Source organism: Enhydra lutris, unplaced genomic scaffold, assembly GCF_002288905.1.
Source record: "Enhydra lutris kenyoni isolate GAN:26980312 unplaced genomic scaffold, ASM228890v2 scaffoldscaffold72, whole genome shotgun sequence".
NCBI lineage: Eukaryota > Metazoa > Chordata > Mammalia > Carnivora > Mustelidae > Enhydra > Enhydra lutris.
The window spans coordinates 3,090,225-3,103,771 of record NW_019154156.1 but is presented as its reverse complement, the minus strand read 5'-3'; the positions used below and the strand labels follow the sequence as shown (position 1 = coordinate 3,103,771).

At 37.4% G+C, this 13,547-nt stretch overlaps 1 protein-coding gene across 1 annotated transcript in view; it reads left to right on the top strand.

Moving 5' to 3' along the window:
• LOC111159961 (lamin tail domain containing 1) overlaps positions 1-13,547 on the top strand; it is a 98,611-nt gene that overhangs the window by 37,829 nt on the left and 47,235 nt on the right. The window contains exons 2-3 of the mRNA XM_022522679.1: positions 638-777; positions 11,013-11,242. Coding sequence (XP_022378387.1) covers positions 638-777; positions 11,013-11,242 — 370 coding nt within the window. The remainder of the gene's footprint in view (positions 1-637; positions 778-11,012; positions 11,243-13,547) is intronic.

Sequence of the window (13,547 nt, the reverse complement as noted above, 5' to 3'; positions counted from 1 at the left end):
TTTCTTTCTGCCTGAAAAGTACACAAGTTTTCTGTTCCTGCTGCTTGGCTATTTCCATGTGTTCAAAGAGCATTTGTCAAAACAAAACAAAAAAAAAAAAAAAAAAAACAATTAAAAACAGTGACTAAAGCTCCAAATATTTACATACTAGCTTTGAGCCTCATAAATCCAAAATAGGTTATTGAATATTTTGGTGGCAAAATTTGTCTGACTCTCCTAAAAACAAGTTACCATATTTAATGTCTGCAAACTACAAAGCAGGTGCAGTGTCAACATAATTGCTCAGAGACTGGAACTTTGTAACCATGGAGACATTACCTCACAGTGTTCTAACAGGCAGTGTTGGCCAGATGTGAAGGTTATAGTCATAAAGGTATCTGTGCTGGGTTGCCACCTTGTTTCTTGAGCTGCTTCCAGTGAAGGCCACACACCTTCACCTTGATTTGCATAATATGATTAACCAGTACTAGTATTGGCTATGTCAGTGCTTGCATACTTACTTTAGAAACCTGGTTCTGGCACCAGCTTGGGAAAGAAATTATTAGATCTGGCAGATGATTTGAGGTAGTTAGATTAACAGCTGAGGTCACTTGAAAAAAAAAAATCTACCTTGAACTTCAGCTATATTTATTACTAGTATTGTGACTTGTTTCCCCAGGAAAGAAAAGAGAATTTTCTCCTAGCCAAAATGAAAGGCATGCAAGCCAGTCAGAAAACTTCAGTGGCCCTGCAGAGTGAACTTCATGAGCAGGAAGATAAAATGAAGAATCAAACACAGTAAGAATGGCACAAATGAGAGGAGGATCTGAGATTTAGAGGATAATGATAGAGTACTTGACCTCGTTTCAAAACATCTTATTTTAAGTAGCTGTAACTAGAATTGATTCCAGTTGATTCCATTGATTTAGAATATTTTCTAAAATTAATTAACTATAATGTACAACTATTTTCTCAACCACAGTTTTATAAAGTTCAGTCCTTGAATAATGCGAAAATTCACGTGAACGGATCTCTGTCATATAAGACATGGTTGAGATTTCAGAACTTATATCTAACATATTAAGGCAATTGACAATTTCTTTAGAATTCTTTTACTAACCTTTGGGACAAAGAATTGCTAGAGAATTGTGTTTTTTGGAAATGCCTGTGAAGGTATTGAATAAAAACTACAACTCTCTCGCTATCCCCAAAAAGAAAAACAAAAACAAAAAAACATAAACAAATAAACAAACAAAAACTATAAGTCCCTATTTTTACTACTAGTACGAATCATTCTATCAATAAAAACATTAGCATGGGTTTTCCAATTTTTTTTTAAATGACCTCAGTATTGAATATACCCAATTTAAAGCTAAAGTTACTTTGCATCTACATGTCCTGTATTTACTGATAAGTTCATTTTTAAAATATTTGTTCTTAGAGGTCATCTGAGAAATGATTGTTGTCAGAATTACCAATGTAGCATCTCCCAAAATAACACTGAAATGTGGGAATTGAACTTTTATAACTACCTCTGGTGTAGTACTAATCAATTACAGAGGAAACAAAATGCAAGAAGGGACTTACAAAATTCCGTATGATAGAGGGCAAGCTAACTAAGCACAAGGCCAAATCTCTCGTCTTCCAAAAGGACACTAACAGGATAGTGCAGAGTTTAGACAATGGGCTACATCACATGTGTCTCTTGTGAAATGTCTCACCTTTTTCAGAGGTGTGTGCAACCATTAGAAATTTCTTTTTCAGGGGTGCCTGCATGGCTCAGTGGGTTAAGCCCCTGCCTTCAGCTCAGGTCATGATCTCAGGGTCCTGCGATCAAGCCCCACATCAGGCTCTCTGCTCAGCAGGGAGCTTGCTCCACCCCACCCGCCTGCCTCTTTGTCTACTTGTGATCTCTCTCTCTGTGTCAAGTAAATAAATAAAATCTTTTAAAAAATTCTTATTCAGCCACAAATATAAGAACACTTTGTGGCCCTAAGCCAGATTTCTTTAATCACAACATTTGCAAAGGCTTATTAGGAATCTTCTGTGGAATTAAATTATTTGGAAATGGTATTATTTTACTGGAGGAAGAAAAAAACTTTGGAGCTTTTAAAATGAACATGCTGAAAAGATATAGCCAGTTTGTAATGAAACCCAGATGTAAGGAACTTTGAAAAGAAAAGTACATTTCCTGCTTATGTTAGTGTCAGGCAGAAATCATGTCATATGATCCTGTCTCAGGTTGGACAGAGATGAAATATTGTAACTTGACAATCTACCTCTTAGTCTCCTTTCCACAAACTACCACATCCTACTCAAGAGTATATTTTCATGGGTTAGAGGTTTTCTGAGAAAGATGAATGCTTGGGGTGTCAGCAGAATGGCTAATGCTCAAGCTTTATATGTACTGGCCTAGTAGTACAATTTTCAAGCCAATGCCATTTATTTATATTTTTTAAAAAATGCCTGAGATGTCTGTGCCCTCTGAGAGGTACATTTAGAGAAGTCTGGTTTTGAGTACAAAGCTCTCCAGATATAATACTTCTGATGAAGGAATTTACAAATTGTAGAACAAAATGATTATAAATACCTCTTAGTAAACAAAGAGATTAAGACTGACATCACTTTGGCAGATTCGGAAACTTCAGGCCCTTGTTTCCTTATAGAAATATTTAGAAAACAAAAACAAACAACAAACCAGAAGACTTGCTAAAATATCTTTACAGTAACTCAGTAAAATAAAGAACCAAAATAGAAATAAGCCATGGACGCAAAATTCTTAGCTCTTGACTTACAGAGGATAAATAAGTGGCCCAAAATAACGGGGTGCATGAACTGGCCATTTATCCAGTTTTTCAAAAAGCTAGGGGATTTTGGACCCCAGGACTTTGTTCACAATTCAAGTGTTAAACACACATATACATACACATACACACAGATTGCTTTAAGGGAACTAAGTCTCAATGTGACTCATAAAATGGAGTTGTCATAAATCTTTTCATGAGCCAAGCCATGGGAATATTATGTTACTTGTAAAATAATTGTGTTGTAGTTTAGAGGCTTTGTTTAAATGCACACTAGTTAACAGATGTTTTTATGTTTTTAAAAAAGAAAGAAAGAAAAACCTGTGTTCATAGTAAGATTTAATTATAAAAATAATACCTGAAAATTAAGCCTGTTTTCTTCCTTTTCTATATTCCCCTCAACATACATATACACACATACACACACATGTATACACATGTACAGACAGATATACATGTATACTGTATTCAAAGTAATTAATTTTCAGAATATATTTGAAAGTAGACATTAACTAGAATTTTTATAAATATAGGAAAATCAGTTAGCAGGAATTAAAAGAAAAAGTTTACTAAACAATAATATATTAAGCAGGAATTATAACCATTTTTTTAGTTAATGGAAAGGGAAATATAGAGTAAGTAATAAAAGTGGTATATAAATGGTTTCTAGAGTCTCAATTTTGAGTTAAAAAAAATGTTAGAAACACTGGAATGGAGTGGAGGAGGCAAGATGGTGGAGGAGTAAGGGACCCTATTTCAGCTGGTCCCCTGAATTTAGCTATCTATCTACCAAATCATTCTGAACACCCAAGAAATCAGCCTGAGAGGTGAGAATATATATCTGGATCTCTACAACCAGAAAATCTCTGCAGGTTGCAAGGTGTGAAGGATGGAGTCGTGAATCTACAGGCAGATATCAGAGGATAAACAGAAGGGGGAAAGAGCTGTCATAAGCTGGTGCCTTGAAAGTGATATAACACTGGAGCACAAGAGCATCCTGCAATGGAAACCAGGCACAAATTTGCAGAGAGGTAGCGCCCAGGAAAGGGTTTTAGAGCAGGCCCCACACAGGATCCAGGAACTGCAGGGGCACACACATGAACCTAGACCACTCACAGTTTTAGAAGCCCAAAAGGCAGAGACATGCCCCGACCCTGGGGTTGACCTCTGGGAGATCTGCTGTGGGCACAAACCACTGCAGGAGTCTGCCTTTTTTAGCAGCACCTACAGAAGCAGAGACTGTATCTTGGAGGGCTCAGTGAAGAGCAGATTATGATTTGTCTCCTCCTGGACAGAGTTTTGGGTGTGACTATTTTTGCTCTGGCTCTCAGAAGAGATGCAGAAAGCCACCAGAGGACAAAAGCTCAAAAAAATGGTTTCCATCAAGCCCAACCCCTGGACGGGGGCAGGGCATCTCTCCCCAAGTAGGGTTGCCTGAGTAATAGCATGGCAGGCCCTTCCCCCAGAAGACAGAGTGGAAGAACAAGAGGAAGACAACACTAGAGTCCTCATAAAATGGGTGCATCTTGTTTACATCGTGGTTAATACTTTGAACACTGTGTATTCCCTCAACCACCCCTCGACAGAGTTAGTAGGAGGAGGAACCTCCAACAAAGAAAAAAGAGACTGTGGCCTCTGTCACAGACCTAATGGTTATGGATAAAAGCAAGATGTCAGAGATAGACTTCAGAGTAGCAAATATGAAGTCAATATCCAGGCTTAAGAAAAATATTAGTGACAATATAGAATCTCTAAGGGCAGAAATGAGATCTAATCAGGCCAAACTTAAAAATACTATGAATGAGATGCAGTCTAAACTGTATATCCTGACAGCCAATGTAATGAGGCAGAAGAATGAATTAGTGAGCTAGAAGATAAGATGATAGAAAGGAAGGAAGCTGAGGAGGCCTAGGATAAACAACTAGAAACATAGGAGAATAGACTTAAAGAGATCAATGATGTCATGAAGCATTCCAATTATCAGAATTATTGGGATCCCTGAGGAGATGGAGAGAGAGAAAGGACTAGAAGGCATATTTGAACAAATTGTAGCTAAGAACATCCCTAATCTGGGAAGGAAGCAAGCATTTGTGTCCAAGAGGCAGAGAGGACCCTCCTGAGATCAGTAAGAACAGAAAAACATCCCAGTTTGTAGGGAGTAAAACCTGCAAATCTTAGACCCAATGAAGCTATTCTGAGAGCAGCTGGGGGAAGAGATTTCTTACATATGGAGGGAGGAATAGCACAGGGTTGCAAATTAGATAAAATACATGACCCATCCATAAGCTGTCTACAAGAGACTCATTTTGAATATAAAGATACTTCTGGTTGAAAGTCAAGGGATGGAGAACACCTTATCCAATGAACCTCAAAATAAAGCTGGGATAGCAATTCTCATATCAGAAAAATTAGATTTTAAGCTAAAGACTGTAGTAAAAGATGTAGAGGGACAGTATATCACACTTAAAGGGTCTGTCCCACAAGATCTAACAGTTGTAAATATCTATCCCCCAACATGGGAACGGCCAAATACATAAGCCAACTATTAACCAAAATAAAGAATCATATTGATAATAATACTTTAATAGTAGGATGTCTTAACACTCCACTCTCAGCAATGGACAGATTCATCTAAGCAGAAGATCGACAAAGAAACAAGAGCTCTGAATGACACATTGGACCAGATGGACCTCATAGATACATACAGAACATTCCACCCTAAACAACAGAATACTCATTCTTCCCAAATGCACATGGAACTTTCTCTGGAATAGACCATATATTGTGTCACAAATCAGGTCTCAACCAATACTAAAAGACTGAAATTATTCCTTGAGTATTTTCAGACCACAGTGCTTTGAAACTGGAACTCAATCATAAGAAAAAAATTGGAAGGAATTCAAACACATGGAAGTTAAAGACCATCCTGCTGAAGAATGTTTGGGTCAACCAGGAAATTAAAAAAGAACTTAAATAATTTATGGAAACCAATTAGAATGAAAACACATTGATCCAATACCTATCAGTTACTGGAAAGGCAGTCTTAAGGGAGAAATACATAGCCATCCAAGCCTCACTCAAAAAAGTAGAAAAATCCAGAATGCACAAGCTAACCTTACACCTAAAGGGCTTGGAGAAAGAATAGCAAATAAAACCTAAACCAAGAAGGAGAGAGAAATAATAAAGATTAGAGCAGAGAGCAATGAAATATAAATCAGAAAAACAGTAGAACAGATCAATGAAACTATAAGCTGCTTCTTTGAAAGAAATAATAAGATAAAATTCTGGAAAGACTTACTAAAAAGAGAAGAGAAAGGACCCAAATTAATAAAATCATGAATGAAAGGGGAGAGATCATGACTAACACCAAGGAAATAAAACAATTATTAGAAATTACCAGCAACTATATGCCAACAAATTAAGCAACCTGGAAGAAATAGATTCCTTTCTGGAAACTTATAAACTATCAAGACTGAAACAGGAAGAAATAGACAATCTGAATAGGCCAATAAAGTGTAATGAAACAGAAGCAGTTAAAAAAAAAAAAAAAACCTCCCTAAAAACAAGAGTCCAGGGCCAGAAGCCTTCCCAGGGGAATTCTATCAAACACTTAAGGAAGAACTAATACCTATTTTTCTGAAGCTGTTTCAAAAGATAGAAACAGAAGGGAAACTTCCAAACTCATTCTATGAGGCCAGCATTACCCTGATTCCAAAACCAGGCAAAGACACCATAAAAATGAGAATTACAGGCAAATATCCCTGATGATGAGATGGGTACAAAATAACAAGATCCTAGCTGATAGAATCCAACAGTACATTAAAAGGATTTTCCATCACGACCAGGTGGGATTTGTTCCTGGGATACAAGCGTGGTTCAACATTCATAAATCAATCAACATGATAGAGCACATTAAAAAAAAAAAAAGACAAGAACCATATGATCCTCTCAATTGATACAGAAAAAGCATTTGACAAAATACTGCATCCTTTATTGATTAAAACTCTTTAGAGTATAGGAATAGAGGGAATATACCTCAATTTCATAAAAACCATCTATGAAAAGCCCACAGCAAATATCATTCTCAATGGGGAAAAGCTGAGAGCTTTTCCCTTAAGGTCAGGAACATGACAGAAATCCCCACTCTCACCACTATTGTTCAATATAGTACTAGAAGTCCTAGCATCAACCATGAGAGAACAAAAGGAAATAAAAGGAATCCAAATTGGCAAAGAAGAAGTCAAACTCTCTCCCTCACAGATGACATGATACTTTATGTGGAAAACCCAAAAGACTCTACTCCAAAATTACTAGAACTCATATAGCAATTCAGTAATGTGGCAGGATACAAAATCAATGCACGGGAATTAGTTGCTTTCCTATCCACTAACAATGTAACTGTAGAAAGAAAAATTAAGGAATTGATTTCATTTACAATAGGACCAAAAACCATAAGATATCCTGGAATAAACCTAACCAAAGAGGTAAAGGATCTGTACTCTAGAACTTTTTATGAAAGAAATTGAGGAAGACACACAGAGATGGAAAAACATTCCATGCTCATGGATTAGAAGAATAAACATTGCTAAAATGTCTATGCTTCCCAGAGAAATCTACACTTTTTTTTAAAAGATTTTATTTATTTATTTGTCAGAGAGAGAGAGGGAGAGAGAGCAAGCACAGGCAGACAGAATGGCAGGCAGAGGCAGAGGGAGAAGCAGGCTCCCTGATGAGCAAGGAGCCCGATGTGGGACTCGATCCCAGGATGCTGGTATCATGACCTGAGCCGAAGGCAGCTACTTAACCAACTGAGCCACCCAGGCGTCCCGAGAAATCTATGCTTTTAAAGCAATCCCTATCAAAATACCATCAACATTTTTCACAGAGCTGGAACAAACAATCCTAAAATTTGTATGGAACAAGAAAAGACCCCAAATAGCCAGGGGGATGTTGAAAAATAAAACCAAAGTTGGGGGCATCACAATGCTTGACTTCAAGCTATATTACAAAGCTGTGATCATCAAGACAGCATGGGACTGGCACAAAAACAGACACAGAACAATGGGACAGAATAGAGAGCCCAGAAATCAACACTTGACTCTATGGTCAACTAATCTTTGACAAAGCAGGAAAGAATATCCAATGGAAAAAGACAGTCTCAGGGCGCCTGGATGGCTCAGTCATTAAGTGTCTGCCTTCAGCTCAGGTCATGATCCCAGAGTCCTGGGATCAAGCCCTACGTTGGGCTCCCTGCTCCGCGGGAAGCCTGCTTCTCCCTCTTAGTCTCCCCTTGCTTGAATTCCCTCTCTCTGTCAAGTAAATGAATAAAATCTTTAAAAATTAAAAAAAAAAAAGAAAGAAAAGGACAGTCTCTTCAATAATGGGTGCTGGGAAAATTGAACAGCCACAGGCAGAGGAATGACAATGGACCATCCACTTACACCATACAAAAAGATAAACTTAAAATGGATGAGAGACCTCAATGTGAGACAGGAATCCATCAAAATCCTAGAGGAGAACATAGGCAGTAACCTCTTTGACCTCTGCCATGGCAACTTCTTTCATGACACATTTCCAAAAGCAAGGGAAACAAAAGCAAAAATGAACTTTTGGTACTTCATCAAGATAAAAAGCTTCTGCACAGCAAAAGAAATAGTCAACAAAACAAAGAGGTAACCCACGGAGTGAGAGGAGATATTCACAAATGACATTACAGATAAAGGGCTGGTATCCAAGATCTATAAAGAACTTGTCAAACTCAACACCCAAAAAACAAATAATCCAGTTTAAAAATGGACAGAAGACATCCAAAGAACAAATAATCCAATCAAGAAATGGGCAGAGGACATGAACAGACATTTCTGCAAAGAAGACATCCAGATGGCCAACAGACACATGAAAAAGTGCTCCACATCACTTGGCATCAGAGAAATACAAATCAAAACCACAATGAGATATCACCTCACACCAGTCAGAATGGCTAACATTAACAAGTCAGGAAATGACAGATGCTGGCGAGGATGCGGAGAAAAGGGAACCCTCCTACACTGTTGGTGGGAATGCAAGCTGGTGCAACCACTCTGGAAAACATCATGGAGGTTCCTCAAAAAAATGAAAATAGAGCTACCCTATGACCCAGCAATTGCACTACTGGGTATTTACCCTAAAGATACAAAGGTAGTGATCTGAAGGGGCACGTGAACCCGAATGTTTATAGCAGCAATGTCCACAATAGCCAAACTATGGAAAGAACCTAGATGTCCTTCAACAGATGAATGGATAAAGAAGAGGTGGTATATATATACAATGGAATACTATGCAGCCATCAAAAGAAATGAAATCTTGCCATGTGCGACAATGTGGATAGAACTAGAGGGTATTATGCTGAGCTAAATGAGTCAATCAGAGGAAGAAAAATATCATACAATCTCCCTGATATGAGGAAGTAGAGAAGCAATGTGGGGGACTTAGGGGGTAGGAAAGGAATAAATGAAACAAGATGGGAACGGGAGAGAGACAAACCATAAGAGACTCTTAATCTCACAAAACAAACTGAGGGTTGCTGGGGGGAGGGAGGGAGGGAGGGAGAGGGTGGTGGGGTTATGGACATTGGGGAGGGTATGTGCTATGGTGAGTGCTATGAAGTGTGTAAACCTGGCGATTACAGACCTGTACGCCTGGGGATAAAAATACATTATATGTTTATAAAAAAATAAAAAATTTAAAAAAAAACTTTAAATCTAAAAAAAAAAAAGAAAGATGGACAGAAGATATGAACAGATGCTTGTCCAAAGAAGACATCCAAATGGCTAACAGACACATGAGAAAATGTTCCGTGTCACTTTTCAACAGGGAAATTAAAATTAAAACCACAATGATATACCACCTCACACCAGTTAGAATGGCTAAAATTAACAAGGCAGGAAACAACAAATGTTGGTGAGGATATGGAGAAAAGGGGAACTTTCTTACACTGTTGGTGGCAATGCAAACCAGTATAGCCACTCTGGAAAACAGTATGGAGTTTCCACAAAAAATTAAAAATAGAGCTACCCTATGGCCCAGTAATTGCACTACTGAGTATTTACCTCAAACATACAGATGTAGTGAAAAGAAGGGGCACCTGCACCGCAACGTTCATAGCAGCAATGTCCAAATAACCAAACTGTGGAAGAAGCTAAGATGTTCTTCACTGGATGAATGAATAAAGAAGATGTGGTTCATATATACAATGAAATTATACTCAACCATTAGAAGGGATGAATACCCACCATTTGCATTGATATAGATGGAACCGGAGGAGATTATGCTAAGTGAAATAAGTCAATTATCACATAATTTCACTCATATGTGGAACTTAAGGAATAGCATGGAAGACATTAGGGGAAGGAAGGGAAAACTGAAGGGGGAGAAATCAGAGGGGGAGATGAACCATGAGAGACTATGGACCCTGGGAAACAATCTGAGGGTTTCAGAGGGGAGGAGTTTGGGGGGAGGAGGTAATAGGGTGATGGGTATTAAGGAGGGTACATGTTATAATGAGCACTGGGTGTTATACACAAATAATGAATCATTGAACACTACATCAAAAACCAATGATTTAATGTATGGTGAATAACATAACATTTTTAAAAAAAAACCTAAAAAAAAAAAAAAAAAACCTGAATGAAATGGTTGGTAGCATTTTGTGATTTTTTTGGCAAAAATTTTGGTTGGTAGCATTTTGGTGATTTTTGTTTTCTTCTTTCTACTTTTGCAGTTTTTCAAAATCATCTACAGCAACAATTGACCGATATTTAATTTTTTATTTTTATTTTTTAAATAAAGATTTTATTAATTTCCTTGAGAGAGAGCACAAGAGAGAACAAAGGGAGAGGGAGCACAGAAGGAGAGGCAGACTACCCCTGAGTGGGCTTCAGTATGGGACTCAATCCCAGGACCCTAAGATCATGACCTGAGCTGAAGGCAGATACTAAATCAGCTGAGAAGCCCAGGCACCCTGATTGACTGATTTTTAGTTAAAAGAGTAAATAAAAGCATTTCTTAACATTCATGCGTCTTATTTAGATTGTTAAAACTACAACTATAAGATGTCCTTATGCTTATGTAGATACATAATACCTTTGAAAAGCAGAACTCTGGGTAATAATCACAATTCATGATTCTTATGTTCATGTCTATTCATTTTTAGTTTCTCACTTTACTTATTGTACTGATTTTTGTACACAGAAGAAAAGATACCCAAGACAGTCTCCTAATGACACAGCGATCTTTAGCACATTTTTTTTCGACAGCAAATTCAGATACAACGCTATCATTTCCATGGTCATTATCCTATGAAATGCCTCTTGATTACACTCTGTCTAGCCCTCACTTTAGTGGACTAACTGTATCAACAATTGGGCAGAAGACTCCTAAAACTACAGGAGTGGGACTTTCCAGATCAGAAAACAGCTTGGGTAAGCAACACATGTACCAATTTTTTTTTTTTTTAAGATTTCACTCATTTATTTGACAGACAGAGATTACAAGCAGGCAGAGAGGCAGGCAGAGAGAGAGAGAGAGAGAGAGAGAGGAGGAAGCAGGCTCTCTGCCGAGCAGAGAGCCTGATGCGGGGCTTGATCCCAGGACCCCGGGATCACGACCTGAACTGGAGGCAGAGGCTTTAACCCGCTGAGCCACCCAGGCACCCCTGTACCAACTTTTTTAAGACGATTTTTAAATCATGTAGTTTAATAGATTCTTTATATGCCTAGAAGTCAGAATGAATTCCAATAACACAGATTCCTTAATGTCATATGTAGAGTAACTTGATTATGCTCGACTTGATCCTAACACTTAGTCATATTCAGGTCATATAAATGTATGTGGCCAAATATATCATCCCCATGATTAAAATATCTTGAATTTTCATAATCGTTTATGGGTTGATGGTTTAGATGCTCTAGAATTGCTAGATAAAAATTCTAATGTGTAGCATTAACGCACCTCCCTCTGAACACTACCAGAAAGATTTAAGCAACGTCTTGTGTATTTGTGCCACTAGGAGACTTATAGCTTAAGTAAGGAAAAAACAGACATATAACAGAAAGAAACAAAATAAATGGTAAGAAAATGGTGGAAAGATAGAACATTAATGAATTTGGAGAAGAAGATAGAACATTAATGAAAACAGTACTACAATAGGGAAAATTCAGGTTTGACAGTTGCCAACAGTGTAACCAATGCACTCAGCAATATCCACAGTGTGTTCCTCATGATGTTAGGGAACTTCAAGGGAATGTTATCATGTTTTACTGAAAACATCATGGTCTTGGAAACAGAGGACTTGTCTAAAGGATATTTCTACACTGTGAGATAATAGGTTAGGTATCCATTGGTCCTATTACACCTACAAGTGCAAAATAGGGATTAAAATATCAACTTCACAGGGCTGGCCTAATGATTAAATAAGATATGTATGAAAATCACCTAGCATATAGTAAGTACTAAATAAAAATTAGCCATGAATATGAATATATCTGTAAGCACCTCCTCCTCATTGAATAGGCTAGATTTGGGGTCTGTATCTTAATTACCAGTCAACAAGTTTCAAAACTGGTAGCATAAACACACCCATGACTACTTGATGCCTCTGTTTTCCTCTATTACTCCGTGGATATTTAAGCCTGACTGTTGGTTATCTATATTTCATTTCGTTTCTGATATTTTGCTAAACTTGTGACACAGTGTTATGTAGGATTTTGATCTACTGCCATTATTTCCTATGCTTCATTGTTTGTATGCCTATAATCCACTTTTTGAAGAAGCCTCCTAAGATTACAGTGACCTTTAGCAATGACTAAAATCCATACACTCTAAAGCGAGAATACCAACTTACATCTAGGGACAGAATATTTTTCCTTCTTTATCCCTGTACCATCATAGTATATATTCTATATTTGGATTAAACTGTGCAAGATCTTAGGAAAAAAAAACAAATTATAATGGTTTCCCCTTGCAAAATGAGAGTTGAGCTGGGATATGTAGTCTTCTTCAGCTACTGTAGGTTCAGGTTCTATAGATAAATGCCGGGATCCACTGCAACTTGTTGCCTTTGGTTCCTTTCCATCTGTTCCTCTAGATGAAATAACAATTAGAACTAAAATTAATTTCTTCTTCCTTTTTACAATATAAAGGCTTTCATCCCTCAAGATAGGCCATCAAAAAGAATACTATATAATCTCCTTCCCCAAAGGAATTTAAGGATTAAGTAAATACTCAAATGACTGGGAATGAACTAACTTAATTCCAAATATTTCTTCTAGACAAAATATTTTGAGGAATCCTCTTTAGCAACTATGTGTTTATTCATTGCTATCTTTCACCTTGCTTTGGTTTTGTTAAAGATATAAGAATATGAAGCAAACTCTAGATTGTCTCAGTCTTTTGATGATTTCGGACACAGTGAACTACACTATTGTAGCAACTACAATAATTGCTGTCACTTACTAAACACCTATTAAAAACTAGACACTGTACTAGGCAGTTATCTACATTTTCTTCAATCCTCACATTACCTTACACAAGGTTGTATTATTTTATGTTCAGGAAAATGGAGAATTAGAAAGTTTAAATCAGTTGGCTTACTAAGCGGCAGAGCTGGGATAAAATCCAAGACACATTGTTCTAACCACGTCATCAGGGTCTCTCTCTATAGCGTTACTCACTCTTTGCAGACACATCATTAGATTTATCCAGCCTGCTGCTTTCCATGCAAAATTA